This window comes from Stenella coeruleoalba (assembly GCF_951394435.1).
Source record: "Stenella coeruleoalba genome assembly, chromosome: 16".
Classification (NCBI taxonomy): domain Eukaryota; kingdom Metazoa; phylum Chordata; class Mammalia; order Artiodactyla; family Delphinidae; genus Stenella; species Stenella coeruleoalba.
The window spans coordinates 45,172,307-45,189,020 of NC_137162.1; the positions used below are offsets into that span (position 1 = coordinate 45,172,307).

Genomic DNA, 16,714 nt, shown 5'->3' on the forward strand with positions numbered 1-16,714 from the left:
ATAGTGACACAAAACAGAAATTGCAATTGTTTCCATCAGCCCCTTCCCCTTCCCTGTCACCCCACACCCCAGAATCACTGAACTGCTCTAAGTTCCCCAAAAGGCCTGTGCCCTTCTGTCCCCTCTGCCTCTGCACAGGCAAATCCTCCTCCAGCAGGCAGTAACCGGCAGAGAAGCTTATCTCCACTTAATCATCAGATGATCTGATTTCTTTTTTTTTTTTTACAAATGAGATTTGATTTTATTATTTGTTTGTTCGTTTGTTTGTTTATGACTGCATTGGGTCTTCCTTGCTGTGCGGGGCTTTTCTCTAGTTGCGGCGAGCGGGGGCTACTCTTCTTTGTGGCGCGCGGGCTTCTCATTGCAGTGGCTTCTCTTGTTGCCACGCACGGGTTCTAGGGTTCATGGATTGTGGCACACGGGCTCAGTAGCTGCTCCGCCGCCTGTGGGATCTTCCCCGACCAGGGATTGGACCCGTGTCCCCCGCATTGGCAGGCAGACTCTTAACCACTGCGCCATCAGGCAAGTCCAGGGTCTGGCTTCTTAAATCGAGTGGAGCTCTGAGAGGCAACAGCAAGCAAACAGCCGGACGGCACACAGGTGGCCCTTGAGCAAAAACTAACATCGCTCAGGTTCTACTGATAACCTCCTCTTTCCTGACAGGCACACTAGTACTTGCGGGGCCCGCACTGCGACCTTTGTTGGAAACCCAAGGTTGTCCTTTCCCCCAAGTTCCCTGTCCTTGGTTTGCATACCGGACCCTCCCGACCGAGTCGGGGCTGCTTCCTCCGCGAGTCTCCAGGCGCCCTCTGTGTATTCCGGGGACACCCCGCAAAGCAGACGCCCCAAACCTTCCCCGAGGCCTCTCAGACACCGCCTGGAGCGGACCCTCCCGGCGGTGCCCGGGGCTGGGCTGGCCGCACAAGGTGACGTGACGCCATTGGCCGGCGCGGGGCGAGGGGCGGGGAGGGGCGGGCCTGACGCTCCGAGCCCCGGAGCAGTAGGCGCTGCGGATGCGTCTCCGGTGACTGCGAGGGCAAGGCACCAGCAGCGGCTTCTGGACAGCGCGATGAGTGGACGGTGAGTGATGCACGGGCGAGAGAGTTCGGGGCGTCCACGGAGCTCCGACCTCCGCCCACCGCCCGAGCCCAGGACCTTCCCAGCCAGGGGCTCCGGAGTCTGGGCACTGGTGCCCTTGGCTGCCGCGTGCAAAGTCCCCTCCCTCTGCCAGCCTGGCGTATTGCGGGCCTCGGGCCCAAGGCTGAGAGTGAGCACTGCGCCAGGCATCTCCTCCAAGGAGAGGGCACTTTAGAGGCTAAAACCTGAGCACAGCAGGTGTGTGCGCGGCAGCAGGCTACATCTTTGCCCACCTTGTCTCTCATCTTGGCCAGTATCCTAGAAGCATTGATCTCAGAATTGGGGGGAGAGGCTCGAAGTGCCTCTGGCACAGTTCTCAGATTTCATGGATGGAAGACCATGAGCACCAAGATAATAGCAGAAGCAGGGCCTCACAATTGCTATTTATAGAGGATTTGCCTTGTTCCCAGACCTGTGCTAAGAGCTTTAGCACCGTATGCCACCTACTTCTCACAGCCTTGATACTTTCATTATCCCCATTTTCAGATGAGAAAACTGAGGCTTTAAGAGTTATGGAATTGTCCGGTTTTACCCAGATGAGTCAGTGGTGGAGTCAGCATTTTAACCCAGGGCTTGTTATGCCAGGTCTCATTCATTTCACCCACTGACTTCAGAGCTCACCCTGCCAGCCACTCTGCTCACCCCCGTGCTCCTGACTGTGTCCTGCACTTCCCACTCCAGACAGATGCCTTTGTTTTTATTCATCTGGCCTGGGGGAGTGAGGGCCTTCTCTCACACCAGGATCAGTGCCAGGCCAGTGCCAGTGTTTTCTTGAAACACTGAAAAGAGAGCTGTGAGTAATCCCACTTCACAGAGGAATTAAATAGGGTCACAACAGGTGAGGGCTGGGATTCTGGAATTTTAGCCCAAGCAGGTTGGACTCCAAAGCCATGTGCTTGCACTTGCAGGAAGGATCCTCACTGGCTTCTATCTAGTTTAACTGCTCACGGCACAATCAAGATTTGTTGCCAGAAGCCATGAGTAAATATTAACTACAGCTAAAATGCCAATCTGCCTGCCCCCCCACCCCCGCTCCCCTGAGTAATTCCTGAGCTGCTGCCAGCAGGGTGGGAGGTGCTGGGTGGGGGGCAGGGGGTGTACTGGGGAGGGAGAGGACAGGAAGGGGAAGGGAGAGAAGAGAAGATGAATTCCTTAAACCTAGGTCACAAAATTGCTGGCTAAGAAGTTGTGATGGGGTGTGTTTCAACACTGTCGGTACGTTTTCATTAGTTTTTGTCATTATTCCCTCTGTGTGTAGTGCCTGTGCTTTGAGACTTTACAGGGAAAGTGAGATTGAGGCCACAGATTAAAGTGTCAGTGTGAAAGCCGGGAGGTGGGACCATATTTCCACCATGAGACTCCAGCAAGTGGCCTGGAGGTTGAGAATAGAGTGAAGTCCAGGGTCCCCCCGGGTGAGGGTCAGCTGGACAATGACCCATGACAACAGAACATGAACAGAACTCAGGCGTGTGTTATAGCTCAGTTCCTGTAAATGCAAAGGCTCAAAGGGGAGACTCTGATTACCAGAAAGCACTCTGGACTTGATCTTGGTTTTGAGAGTGAACTCAGCCAGATGTTGTGGCTCACAGATGCTCCTGCTGAGGACTGTCATCCTATCTGAGTCCCAGGTTCCCATCTCCAGAGCCTCACTGTCTCTCTGGAGACCCTGACTCCCACTATGACCTCTACTGGGAACTTCTGTTTATCATGGGTGAACCCCATATGAGGCCCATCTCACCTGTTTCCTCATTCACCTTCACAGCAGTTAGTGATTCAGCTCATGAGGAACCTGAGGTTCAGAGAGGGAAAAGGGACTTGCCTAAGGTCACACAGCTAAAGAATCCCAGAGCAGAGCTTTAAACCCAGATCCTTGCAAAGGCTGGTGGTTATTCTCTCACAGAGTGCACTGAAGAAAATATTTTCAAGTTGTTTTAAAGTAAATCAAAATCAACTAGGAAGTGGCTGCACTTCCCGAAGCTTCTGCAGTTTTGTCACTCTTGTTAAAGGGGAACTTGCAGTTTGCTCAGTCTCCTTTTCTGGCTGTCTGACCTCCTTCCCCAGGATGCACTGCTTAGAGAGATTTGGAACCCCCTTCCCTTGCCTTGCCTGACCTTGGGGGGTGGAGTCGAGGGTGTCATACAGCCCCATAGCCAAAGAGCTAGGAAGAGACCTAAAGACGCTCTGGTCCAGCTGCCAGTGCAATCCTGGCTAAACTGAGGCCCGAGAGATGTCACAACACATTGAAGTCATGTGCCAAGCTGATACCCCAGCGAAGCTCATATCCAGACTTCTCTCTAGTATGCCCCTTTGCCTCCTCTCCCTTGCTGTGGCACATTTCAGTAGAAGTTCTTAACCTGGGACCTGCAGGTCCGGGAGCACATGAGCAGGGGCTTACTGATCCTTCTGCAATGGTGTGCAAATTCAGTGTGTGTATGTGTGCAAATTCAGTGTGTGTATGTGTGCGCACACGGGCATGTTTCTGGAGACAGTGTGTTAAGCTTTCAGGAGACTCCAGAGGGCTCCATGACCCAGAATATTCTGAGCCGAACCGCGTCTCACAGGAAACCACCTCCAGCAGCTGCGTGCAGCGCACAGGTCTGGTGCAGTGGGTAGCGCTGGCTGGGGGGATGAGAGGACGTGGGGGACGAGGAGGGGCAGCGATTTTGTGCACCCAGTGCAGCCCTGCAGCAGCTGGCACTGGGCACTCGGAGGGCCGGCACCTCTGGCTCTGGGCCATTGGGATATTAACCAGTGGTCATTCTGAGTACCTGTTTGGCCCAAAAAGCAAAGCTGAGAGGATTCCTTTTTTCCTAGATCTCTTCTTCCATAGGCAAGAGCTAAGCTCAGTCTGGGGAGGGAGAATCCCGCGGGGCCAGGGAATATGTATGTAAGGGGAAGCAGTAGGATGGGAAATGCTTTCTTGCCCCAGGGAGCCAGGCCTTGAAAACGAGGGCAGAAGCCAGAGACCTGGCTGCAGGGGTCTGGTTGCAGCACTGCCTCTAGGTGGCGACTGTCAGAAAGCTGTGAGGAGGGCCAACCTGCCTGGATGCAGAGGCCCGGGCTCTTCAGAGGAAGAGCAATGGTGTCAGGGGGCCTGGTGCTGGGATAGGCTCAGGGAGAGTGTTGGTGGAAGCCCAGGACCTCGAGGGTGGGGACGATACAGTAAAGGTGAGCTGGGGTCAGGGGGTAGACCAAGGGGAAGGCGGCAAGTGGAGGTAACGGGTGGCTCTGCAGCTGCCGTTCCTGCTCTCCCTCGACTCCAGCTGGACTGTGCACAACGTCCCCCTGGGCTTCCAGCCACCAAGGCTGGGGCAGGGAGGGTGTGGCCAAGCCCAGGGGGTGAAGGTAGAGGAGCGAGGAAGGGCAAGGACAGCAGTGTGGAAGGGGATGGAAGCTGCAGCTGCTGCGTCCCTGCCCGCCATCCGCATCCCAACAGCTGGCTTTCTCGGCAAAAATACATTGCCAAGGGGTGGCCTGTGTCTGGCCAGACCCCCTCTCAGAGGCAGCTGGTACTAGCAGGCACTACAGCTTCTTCCCTGGCCAACCTCCTGCCATTTGCCGGTTAACAGGTGCTAGCTAGGGAGGGCCCATTTAAAGGTTCATTGTTTTCTGCGCCACCTTCCTGCTGGCCCTGGCTGGCATTTGAAAGGTGCAGCCACGGACTGCAGAGCAGGGGACTCAGCCTTCACAGGAATGCCTGGCAGTGTCACCAGCAACTGCCCTTTCCCTAGGAACCTCCGACCTCCTTCTGGTCTGAGCAGCCTGGGCTGAGAGGCTCCCAGCTGTGCCCCCACGTGCTCCGTCCTCTTTCTTGGACTCGCCATGTCACGGTCTTTACATATTTGATTTTAATCCTGCCTAAAGAAGAACTTCAGAGTCATAATTTTATAAGATGTTAGAACAGAGGTTACCAAGCACTCAGATTTCACAGACATCCTCAGAACGTTTTAATTTGGATGCCGATACATTTTCCACTTTGCCGAGTTAGAACAACAACAACCATCTATCATTGCCACTCTTTTATGAAAGAGAGGGCATCGTAGGACTAATAAGTAGGCAGCACGTCGTCTTGAAATAAAAGGCTTTTGAACGCAGTGGATGCAGCTTCATGAAAACGCCACTGCGTTAGCTTTCTTTTTCTCCTTCTGCCGTTAGACGGTAGGAAGTGGGCTGTAGTGATGGCCTGAGGAGCCGCAGAGCTGCCTGCTCCCGTAATAAGCAGCTCCATGACCCCAGAAGAGGAAAGATGGGCCGCAGCTTTAAAGGCTTCATTGTCCTTTGTCCCAGACCAAAGGCCAGGGACAAAGCGAGGGCAGGCAGCGGGCCCACTGTCCTCAGCAGCCCCTCCTCACGGCTGGCAGAGCAGCTGCTGAAGTGGAAAGCGAAAACAATCCACTGCCTGTTCACTGGGACAGGTAACCAGGGCTGGCTTGCTGCCCTGGGGCCCCTCCTCCGGGAGACAGGGAGCCCTGGCGCAGCCTGAGTCCTCGGGTTGGGGACAGAGCCTCCTCCAGCCAGGGAAGCAAGTGTGGAGGCCTGAGCTCTGTGCCCTGGGGCCTGGGGGAGGGGAGCAGGCTGGGACAAGGAAGGCTGGACTCCCGAGAGCCACAGGGCTTGGCCTGCGCAGCTGCACCTGTCACTCTGTGCTTTGCAGCCTGCGCCTGGGTGGTGGTCCAGCCCATCCTCTCCCCGACTCCTGCTTCAACCAGAGCAGCCCCGCTTTAATCCGTTTGTGTGTTAAGCTTCTCCTAGGGCTTTATTTAAAGATAAGATTGTCCTTTTTTAAAAGGTAGAAAAACGCTCCACTGGAGATTCATTTAAGTCCTGCCCAATGCATGAGGACGGTGAGTGTTTAACGGGCGGTTTCAGGAACACGTTCCAAATGGAGAGAAATCTCAGCTGGCTTTCTTCCCGGGGTCTGTGTGCCCACTGTCCCTCAAAGCTCTCTCATTCAAGTTACCCCCAGGATGCCTCTCAGGTACACATGCAGCTCACTTGAGAACCGGACAAGACACTGGGAGTATCAAAATCAATGAAAACCTCCTCTACCTCCAGTCGGGTAAAGGAGGCGCAAATGCAGTGCTGGCATTGGGAGAGGAATTCTGAGAGTGACCCCAGAGCTCAGGTCTGGAACACAAGGAGATGGAGGTGTTGCCGAGTTGGGGTGGGGGGATGGGACATGTGAGAACCAGAGACCATGAGACTGGCTTCGGGCCACGCACATGACGGATGTCAGAGGACACAGCAGTATGTGGTTCTCTCAAAGAAGAGATTGTTTTTCTACAGAGCAAAGTTCTCCCCCCCCCATAAGGCTCACACCCCGCCCGGCAATTTGAAAGAACCCTCAGTTCGTTGCCTTCCCCCAGCCTTGTTCACTTATCTCCTTCCCTCACCTGGGATGGTGTACCCCATTCTCTGTCCCTGCCACATAAGCTGTTTACCCTACGAGCCACCTTCTCCTTTCACTTTGCTCTCTGCAATCCAGGACGCTTCTGCACTTTCCTCCTGATTCCCTCTGAGCTATCTCCCCCAGCTGATGTCACCCAACTCCAGCTGGAGACACTCGTTGGTTGTGTCCTTTAAATAAGCAGGCTCTTGAGGGCAAAGCCTTCCAGAAGGCCATTGCAGGGAGCCTCTCCTGTGTTACTCAGCACAGTATTATCAAAAGCCCTAGGCAAAGCCACGGATGGGGCTCCCCGCCACGCACCTCACCTTCAACCAGAGCAGCCCCTTTAATCTGATTTGCATAACTGTTACATTTGAACAAAGAGTTCTACAGTTGAGAAAATTTCTAACTCATTGGAGATCGATATTCTCATTGTACAGATGGGAAAATCAAGGCCCAGAGAGGAAAAAGCATGCAACTGAAGCTACACGGGTCTTTCGCAGCTCCCAGCCCAAAGCACTTTAAGAAGCATCTTCTATTAATAACTAATCACTGCTTGATATAGAGAATTCCCCTTGTAAGTGTCCCTTCTAAATAGAGCAAAATGGGCATATTCCCCACATGCTTTGGGAGAAATACAGTGTTCATAAATGGAGTCATGTCATGCGTCAGCAGTTATACACACACACACATACACACACACACACGCACACACACACATATACATACATGTATATATTCATTTTAACTTTATTCTTTACCGAATCAGTCAGGATAGCCTAGGTTATGCTGCAGTAACAAATCCCTGAAACACAGCAGAGGTTTATTTCTCTTTCCCAGTCCACATTCATTGTAGATTGGCAGAGGCAACCGCAGAAGCACTCTGGGACCCAGGCTGGCCATCAGGAAGCTGTACTTACTGGGACATGTGGCTTTCTGGGTCACCACGACAGGGAACAGGAGAGCCGCAGGGTCATGCATTGGCTCAGATGCCCTGGCCTGGGAGTGACAACAACACTTCTGTTTGCAGAGCTAGTCACATGGCCCCATAGCTGCAGGGGGCTGGGGAACGGGAGCTATCATGTGATCATTCCAGGGGCAGTAACTGTCTCTACCACAGTCACCCAACTTTAAACAGTAAAATGTAGCCCATAAAAATCCAGATGTCTGGCTTCTCGTGAAACACCAGAAGATCTGCCCCTCTGGAAGAGGAATGTGTCCCCAAGTGCCCTGACCAGTGTCCCTCAGCTGAGTCACTTCCCTGGCCCCTGGAGACTTTTGCATGATTTATTCCAGCTGTGTATGCACAACTCTCGAAAGTTGACTTTGGGGGACCCCATAAGGCTTTCTGTATTCGTCCAATGATTTAACAGCCATTTGTGGACCTCCTGCAGCGTCCCAGGCTTGCACTCCTTGCTGGAAACAAGTGGTGAGGCAGAAAAGCAACATCCCAGCCACACCACCCTCCTCCTCTCCTGGGAGAGTCCAAACAAGAGGCCGGCCCTGCAGGGGAGAGCCGAGAGCAGGAACTAGGCCAGAGAGGAGCTGTTGCTGCTACTGCTGCAGAAGGGGTCTGCTCCGGCACGGGCTGCCTGGCAAGCGACGGTTTAGGGTGTAGGACAAGGACAACGCTGGGTTCTGAGCAGAGAATGGCTGTAAAAGCCCAAAGGGGAGAAAAAGCATAGAACCCATTAGGGGAACCGTGGAGCTCAGAGCAGGACGTGGGGGGAGTGGAAGAGAAGCTGGCTACAGAGGAAGGCAAGAGAAAAATCATAGAGCCCATTAGGGGAACTGTGGAGCTCAGAGCAGGAAGTGGGGGGAGTGGAAGAGAAGCTGGCTACAGAGGAAGGCAAGAGAAAAAACCATCTCTTGTTATTTCTGGGTAAATCCAGCCCTTCCCATTATGAGCTGGCTTAAAGCAAGACAGTTGTGTCATGGACCCACAGAAACGGTGTTGACGGAGAAACCCAGCCTTGCCCTGGGCTGAAGCCAGCTTCTGCATTGGAAGCATTTGAGGAAGGACCCAGAGAGGGAGCCTGGCAGATCACTTTTTCCACAGGGTATCTGAGGTGCTGAGGAACCGAAACCCTATTTTGAAATAGGCCAAGAAGAAGGCAGCTGGGAGTCCCCAGCTCCAGGCCCCCACGGTGCCAATGCCCTGTGCCCTACAGAGGTAGGGTTGGCTGCTGGCCACAGCCGGGGGCCTGCCCTCTCTGCAGGCCACAGTTTGCCTCACTGTAGACTCAGGCAGAGGGGAGGAATTTAGGGGATGATTCTGATGTCACTGGGAAGCCCACCTCTCTCAAACCATTCCCCTTCTCTACGCCAGCCGTGTGTCCCCTGCCTCCAAAGTCAGATGCTCATTCAGGGCTGATGTGGCCACAAGAAGGCTGGCACGTCTTGTTTGTGGGTGGATCAAGCCAGCAGGCAAGAGTGTGCTGGGCTAGTCAGAGTCAGCGCCCCTCTGCCGCGACGGGCTCTGCTCTGAGGTCACCGATAACACGGCAGTTGGACCTGACCTTGACCACCTCCCGCCCACCCCCAGTAGCACTGGCACACACACAGGTCAGGAAGACGCGATTGAGCCAGGTTTGTGTGAACAGATGTTGGGGATTTTTTGTGAAGGAGCCAAGCAAGCTCCATGGTGTGAAAGACACACTGTGTGCCCTGTCCGTGCCACCTCCCAGGGTAACTAAACCCCTCAGATTACTAGCTGCAACTTGGGAGAAGGGGGGGTAGAGGCAGGGTCAAGGTTAGAGTATGCATGTGTGTGAAGCTGGGGCTCAGTGCCCGACACATAGTGGGCCTTGATAAGAGAGTGCTCGGCCAGAATAACGCAGAGACAGAGAGAAGAATCTATACGGAGGATGCCAGCAGGGTAGAGAAAGCTCTAGCGGATTTCCCCTCTGTGAAAGAAACCCAGGAGGGCTTGGGAAGCTCCACAGACGTTTCCAGGTTGTGGATGAGAAGAGATAGAGACAGTTTCATGGGTGAGTCCACGAACAATCCTATAGGATAGAGGTTACTCCATTGTACAGATGGGAAAATGAAGGGTCTGGGGGTTTAAGTTACTGTCCGATTTCAGTATAGAGAAGGGGCTAAGAGACCAGCATCTGGAGTCTAGATGCTTGTGTTCGGTGACTTCGCCATTTACTCACTGGGAATCTTGGGCCAAGTACTTAACTTCTGTCCCTGTTTTCTCATCCGTGAAATGGGAATAGGATGGCACTTACCTCATAATGGTGTTGTAAGGAATAAACAAGATAATTCATAGAATATGCTCAACAGTCTCCAGCATGTAGTGAACATGGTACCTATTAGCCCGTCCCTAGGAGAGCTGGTCCAGGTGTGTTGACTCCAAAGGCAGTGATGGGGGGACCACCTCAGGCTCTGTGGAAACGGAGGAGAAAGGCCAGGGGTGACTTAGAGGTTTGAGGGAGCAGTCAAGGTAGAACACATCATTCAGGGTGTCCATCAAGAAAAAAAGCATATAATCTGAAATATTGAGGAGACTGATTGATTCCTGGTGATCATGAAGAGGTTTTGGGAAGGGGGCTGATAGGGCGGTTCTGACCTTGCCCTGCCAGGGCTGACACGTGTGGGTGTGGGGTCCCATGAAGTCCTCTAGGTCTGGCCCTGTACCTGGGGGCGGGGGTGGGGTGGGAGTGAGGTAGGGGTTGGGGCGTGGCCACGTGAGAGGGTGGGGAGGTGGGAGGTGAGGCAGAAGCTGCAGCCTCTGCACCAAGGCTCCGGCGCCACACTGGCCATCACTCCTCCCAGCTTAGGTGTCTGTGGGCCCTCCTTTGTCTACCAGCAGGTAACTTCCGAGTCTGCAGACAACAGCAGAAGATGAAGGAAGATTGTCCACCCAGTTCTCACGTGCCCATCAGCGACAGCAAGTCCATTCTGAAGTAAGCCATTGTGAGCAAAGAGGGGTCTCCATGCCTGCCTTTCCCCCGTGGCCACCCCCCTGCCATGGGCAGCCTGTGGGTGGAGGAATTCTGGGCACTTTTTGTAGATACAGTGATGCGCCTGCCCCAGGGACAGTGATGAGAGCACTTCTTTTTGAAGTGCTTTGGAGATCAAGGATCAAGGCATGAGTCTGACCCCCGCCTCCCTGGGCAGACAAAAGCAGGAAAGCGTGACAGTGCCTGCTGTGAACCTGCAGAGATGGCGTTTAATTTATATAAAAACTAGAGCAATACTAACATCTTATTGCATTAAACAGTTCAGGGAAAAAAAAACCCTCAAAACTAGTTTTGAGTTTTTATTAAAAAGGTATATTTTTCTCAGCTTATTTTTATTTATTTTATTTTGTTTATGATGAGACTCCTGGTCTCATCATAAAAAACTGTTTGGGATACTTTTCCAAGTTCATTGCTGAACTAAAGAAAAGTGTATTTTTTCATTTTATCTTGCTTTTCAAGTCCTGAGTCCAAGTATTTTCTAAATTTGGGTAGCTCCTATCTGCCATTCTGAAGACAAAGCAAGCCTCCTTGAAATGGACTAGCTTTTGCTGAGGACCTGCCCGCTGGGGTCCTCCTACTAAAGACCCTGAGAAAACAGACAGCGCTCCCACACCATCATTTTCCTTATTTAAATCCGATAATAAGAACAATGTAACAATATTAAATATCATTTTGAAAAAAGTCATAATAACAACCATACATGATTTAGATATGTTATACATGTACGTATCCTAACAATTTTATATTCAGTGTTTGCACGCTTAATAAGCACAGTGAACATGCAGTATTGAATCCTGCATTGTTAATGCCATCAAGTTGTAAATGGGTGCCCTTGTCAGTTACCATCACCCCACATCACACAGGGCTGCACAACAGAGCACCAGAGCGTGTTTTTCTCATCCAGGCCCTGGGTTGCTCGAGTGTGGGTGAAGGCAGTACCTGAGAGGTTCAAGAGCATCTCTGTCCAGTAGGGGAGCCACCAACTACATGTGGCTGCCGAGCATGGGACCTGTGGCTGGAGAGATGTAGTAAATATAAAAGATGCTCCAGCTAACGAACATTTCTTACAAAATAAAATAACGAGCAGAATCTCATTAATAATTTTTACATAGATTTCACGTTGACATGATAATATTTTAGATACACTGGATTCAATAAAATGTTATTAAAACGAATTTCCCCTGTTTTATTTTCCTTGGTAGTATAGCTACTAGAAGATTTAAAATGATGTGTGTGGCTTGCATTGCATGTCTATTGGACTGCACTGCCCTGCAGAGCCCAGCTTGGGTACAGGGAGCTGTCCTCGTTTTCTCTCTGCCACACCTCCGCCAAGGCACAAGCTGTGGCTTTCCCTTTATCCTGGGGAGACAGCATTTGGACAGAGTAGCCATCCTCGGGCCTTCAGGATCTTACTCTCAGGGGCTGTCACCTTCATCCCATGATCACACGTCCAGGAAGTCAGGATGGGGAAGAGGTACCCTGGTGGTACCTTCATAGCAGCCACCCCAGACCCTTGTAGGAAGAAATGGGGAGAAAAAGGAAGCCTTTAAAATGCCAATTATCCAAGCCCAAGTGACTTATTCTGAGAAGGTGACTCAGAAGTAAGGTACAGGGAGATTGTCAGGAACTCTTATCTATAATAGTGAAATTGTGCAAACACCCTAGAAGTACAATAGCGTGGGCCCCTCTGTGAGTTTTGACCTGGACCCCTCTGTGAGTTTTGCTTCCTTCGCAGCCCCACCCCGGGCTTTCCAGGAGCGCTGATCTGCGAAACTCCTTAGAAGACCAAAGGGTGTGTGTCTGATGGCAAAGTCTAGTCTCTCAATGGATTATATGTTGTTGGCAAAATGTGTACATTATGCCCATTTTACAAATGAGGAAACTGAGCCCAGCGAAGCCAGATGCCTTATCCAAGGCCCCACCACATTCCAAGAGCATATGTGTGTCTTTACCTTTTTTAGGTCAGAGCTCTTAAGCCTGCTGAAAACCTACAACTGCTACCATGAGGGCAGAAGCTTTCAGCTGAGACACAGAGAGGTAAGGCCCATTTCTCTTCTTTTTCATAGGGTCACCATTTATCCTGGCTTGCCAAAAATAGTGCTGCTTTATACCTGTTAATCAAGGGTAATTCTAAAGACCATTTCCTTCACTCTGAGTGTCCAGTTTGGATAATAAATTGTAAGGTCACCCATCCCCTGAGTTGGGGACCAGGTTATCTCCTCTGAGATCCCTGCAAGGGGTACTGAGGGTCGGACCATCCCCGTGAGAATGCAGAGCCGATGGAAATCCCCTCGTGGGCCTTCTCTTTCCACCTGGGACTTTTGTCTTCGTGAAGGCCGGGACATTGGAGTCTGAAATCTTTTGAGACCGCACGGTCCAGTGCTTCCTCTGCTCATCCCAGCATAGATGAGGAACTCAGCACAAGGCCCTGGCTTGCCCAAGTTCACGGGGCAATGCAGGAGTGAAAGCAGCCTCTCTGTGCTTGTCAACCAAGAGGAAAGCCTTGCGATAGAGGAGAGCTCCCCAGAAGATGCTTACAGGGCCAGGAAGGTCCGCACTTGAGAGGCAGGGTAGGCGTGGGGAGTGGACGACACTGGAGAGCACGGGTCAGATCAAACCCAGGGCAGCTGTGCAGGGATGTGGGCTTGGTACACCCAGACCCTTCCTGATTTTTCAAAGGAAGCTAGGTATCTGGAATTTCATGTGGAATTCCCAAACCTCGAAGCACTGTGTGGCCGAAACAAAACAAGCCAAATACAAGCACGTGGGCACCAGCTGGACTCCAGGGAGTGGCCAGCAGGGCCCAGGCTCGGGGAGCTGCTCACCGGGCAGATCAGGTGAAGGCCTGGTCTTGCCACCCACCATCTAGAACTTCCAAATCTTTCACATGGGAGCCCTGGTCGGGATACTGGGGCATTTGAAAAGCCAAAATGGGCTGTCTTTTCGTGATCGTGATTAGGCTTTATTTGGGGAGGTTTCCACGGTTGAGATCGGGTTGACTCTTGGAATTTTCTCTAGCCCATCAGTGTCTGGCAAGGGCCAGTGGCCTCTGAGTTCCCCTTCTGTTGTTGAACATAGGAACGGACAGTTCAAGCCCCGGCAACCCACAGAGACTTCATGCAGGCGGAAGCCACTCTGCTCACTAATCTCGCTTCCATTAGTTCTTCAAACAACCACACATCCCCTTCTGTAATTACTAGAACAGAGGGTGAGCCCCGAGGTGCAGGCAGCTCTGGGCAGCAGGGGGATCGCCAGTCAGTGTCAGGGAGGTGACCTCCATCAGCCAGGCCAGGCCAGGGTCACACAGTTCAGGAGCCTGGACGGGAGGGAGGCTGCTAGCTCCTGGCTCAGGCAGTGCTAGGCTGCCTGTGACAACCTGGAATGACACAGACCTCACACTCTGCCTCCCCTTGACCCACCCACCCTGCGTGGGGCCTTGGGACCAGCCCTGACGACTTGTTCCCCACCCCTCAGAATTTCTGCATGCTTCTGTGTTCGCACTCCTCTGCAGAGCAGCCTCTGACGCCTGTCTCAGCAGCCCGCCCTGGCCCAGCTCCTTACTGCTGCCCGCAGGGCTCTCATCCTAGCATCCTGCTATCTCTGCTTTTGCTGTCTCTTTTCTTACTTGAGTGATAAGCCCCTAGACCTGGGCCAAGTGCCCTACTAGTCCTGCATCCCCTCGGCTAGGCATGGGGCGGTACCTGTGCATAGGTATTAGATAACTAACCAGCAGATGCAGGCCTGGAGCAAGTTGGGATGAGTCCTGAGCCCCAGCGTGCTGGGCAGTTTTGATCTGTGCTGCTAAGTGAGGAGTTGGGCCCACTTCAGTTCTTGTGCTGAAGGCATGGGGTGGGGTCTTCTGACTGGACCCTGTTCCTCAGCTCTGGGCCATCCAGGGATTGCTCTAAGATCATGATGGTTCTCAACATGTGGTCCCCACACCAGCAGCTTCCGCATCACCGGGGGACTGGTTAGAACTGCAAATTCTTATCACCCTCCTTCCCGCAGGCCTGCTGAATCAGAAACTCTTCACCCTCCCAGCTGTGTTTTGACAAGTCCTCCAGGGGATTCTGATGAAGGCCAAGTCTGAGAACAGCCAGTCTAAGAGCTTGATCTTGGCACTTGGGATTCCCCAAAACAATCCCCTCTGTTGGAACAGCTGAGTGGGGAGAGGGACAGGGAAGCCCCAGACCTGTTTGTGTGATGGAACAGTCCACATGGAGGAGTGTAGGACCCTGCAGTGGGGAAGAGGCACTCCTGCTGGCCCCAAAGGCAGGAACTTAACATCCCACAGGCAGGGATTTTCATATTCCTAACCCTAAAGAAGGTGTGAGGGTCTGACCTGATCTCATTGGAGCTGGAAAGTACCTTTCAGGAACCTTCTGCAGCTTTAACAGCCAAGGTGTGCCTGCCTGAGGGAGCGTGTGTCTTTGGGAGGTGACCGCCACCATAGAGACAGGCTCCCGGCTTGGGAGTCGGGAGTTCTAATGCTGAAATGCGTGACATCTCTGGGTGACTCACCCACCACCCAGCGTCCGGGGCTCTGCAGTTCCTCAGGTTGCTGACCTGGGACCTTCTGGGCCTCAGAGACTCATAGTTCCTAGAACTTGCTGCCGGGCCACCCGAGACTGGGCTCTCCCGGCACTGCAGACGCTGAGGGCAGGGCAGACAAGAGGAGCTTTGCCTCTGTTGTATTTATTGTAGTACAAGGGCATTGTGAGGGAGGAGTGACCATTTTCCAAACAAAGAAACTGACACTCTTAGAGTCTCTGGCCCAAGATGACCCTGAAGGAAGTCAGAGGCTCTGGCGTGGCTCCAAGGCCTGAGCAGAGACGTGTATAATACAGCGATGCCATCGCCAGCGTTAAGCTCTGGAGGTCTGTGGAGGTCTTGACTGAGTAGGACTCACCAGGACTCAGGGACTCGGAAAGCGGTTTGTGACCCCTGCCCCCCAAGCTTGATCCCCAAGCTAAGCGTGGGGAGCTCAGCCTCGGGTATGCCCTCCCAGCGCCACAAGGGGCTCTGCAAGAGACCCTCCCACCCAGCTTGTTGTCTCTGGGCCTGCCCCGGAGCAGCCTCAGCCTGGCTGCTACAGTTTGGGGCACTTTCTTGTCCACTGTCTCATCTGGGGCCCACGGAACTCAGAGAGATGAAATGTGTCACTGGCAGGGGGCACACCCTGGGGCAGGCATTTCCCTGTGAACTTTCCCCCAGCTTCTACAGAACTAGGAACAAAGGATTCCCGCTCAGGAGGCAGGAGCAGTAGCTTCCTTCATTGTAAACCTTGCCTTTGGGATCGTTTTGCTTGTTTTACAATGAAAAGTGTGATCAACTGGGAGCAATTGTGCCTTTTGAAGAGAGCAAAGCATTTTAACCAGGCTGGTTGGTGCCTCTACAGAATAATGGACCACCCCGGAAATGCCAGTGGGCAAATATATCACTGCTGACTGTGTGAGCTGGAGGCAGTAGGGCCCTGGTGTCCTGGTGTGTGGTGTGTGGCCGCTGCCAAAGCCAGCCTCCCACCCCGCCCCGCGCTCAGCTCTGAGTAGGCTCAAAGCTCCCCCTGGTGGCGTGAGCGCACACTACACCCAGTGTAGGACCTCAGCCCCTGGCCCCCTGCACAAGTGCAAGAAAGGGAAGGACCTTCCCTCCACCAGGGGTCCCCTTTCCTCTTATAATGATCCCTCTTCTTCTAAGGCCTGAAGGCAGGAATGACAGGGTTGACAGACAGACCACCGGTTCCTGGTGAGTGCTAGGCCCGTGGATGTATTCCCTGGGGGTTCCTGAGGGCTTTCCAGTCTGTCTCTCCAGGCGGGAGGGGCATTTGTGTCCCTTCCCTGTCTCAGTGGTGGGTGGAAGGAGAATGAGACTGCTCCATAGGGCCCCACCACGAGGACTTTCTGTTCGGCTGTTCTGTCCTCAGGAGCTTGGGACACTGCCAGAAGCCCCTTCCCCCAGCCCTTTATTCATCTTTTTTTTTGGCAACTTCTGAAGGTGCCATTAGCTTCTTTTACGTCGGGGGTATTAGCAGAGGAGCCCAGAGCCCAGGAATCTCCTTGGCCCTATCTGATCTCCCCAAATGCAGCAGTGTGATTTCTGAGCTTGGGGGGATTAGCCAGCGTCATCCTAGTTTCACACCGCGTTGCTATGAGGCTGGCGCAGTAAGCCTGACCCGTCCAGTCACCAGCCAGGCACCCGCTCAGCAGGTCAGCCCTCCTCACCA

General features: G+C 53.0%; 1 protein-coding gene across 3 annotated transcripts in view; it reads left to right on the forward strand.

Moving 5' to 3' along the window:
* The first annotated feature begins 1,019 nt into the window (after window positions 1-1,019).
* RASSF4 (Ras association domain family member 4) overlaps window positions 1,020-16,714 on the forward strand; it is a 34,588-nt gene continuing 18,893 nt past the window's right edge. For 2 of the 3 annotated variants that reach the window (XM_079899186.1, XM_079899188.1), the window contains exons 1-3: window positions 1,020-1,080; window positions 10,338-10,434; window positions 12,453-12,528. In XM_079899186.1, coding sequence (XP_079755312.1) covers window positions 10,373-10,434; window positions 12,453-12,528 — 138 coding nt within the window. In that variant the 5' untranslated portion in view covers window positions 1,020-1,080; window positions 10,338-10,372. The remainder of the gene's footprint in view (window positions 1,081-10,337; window positions 10,435-12,452; window positions 12,529-16,714) is intronic. The other variant, XM_079899187.1, reaches the window with a different exon arrangement.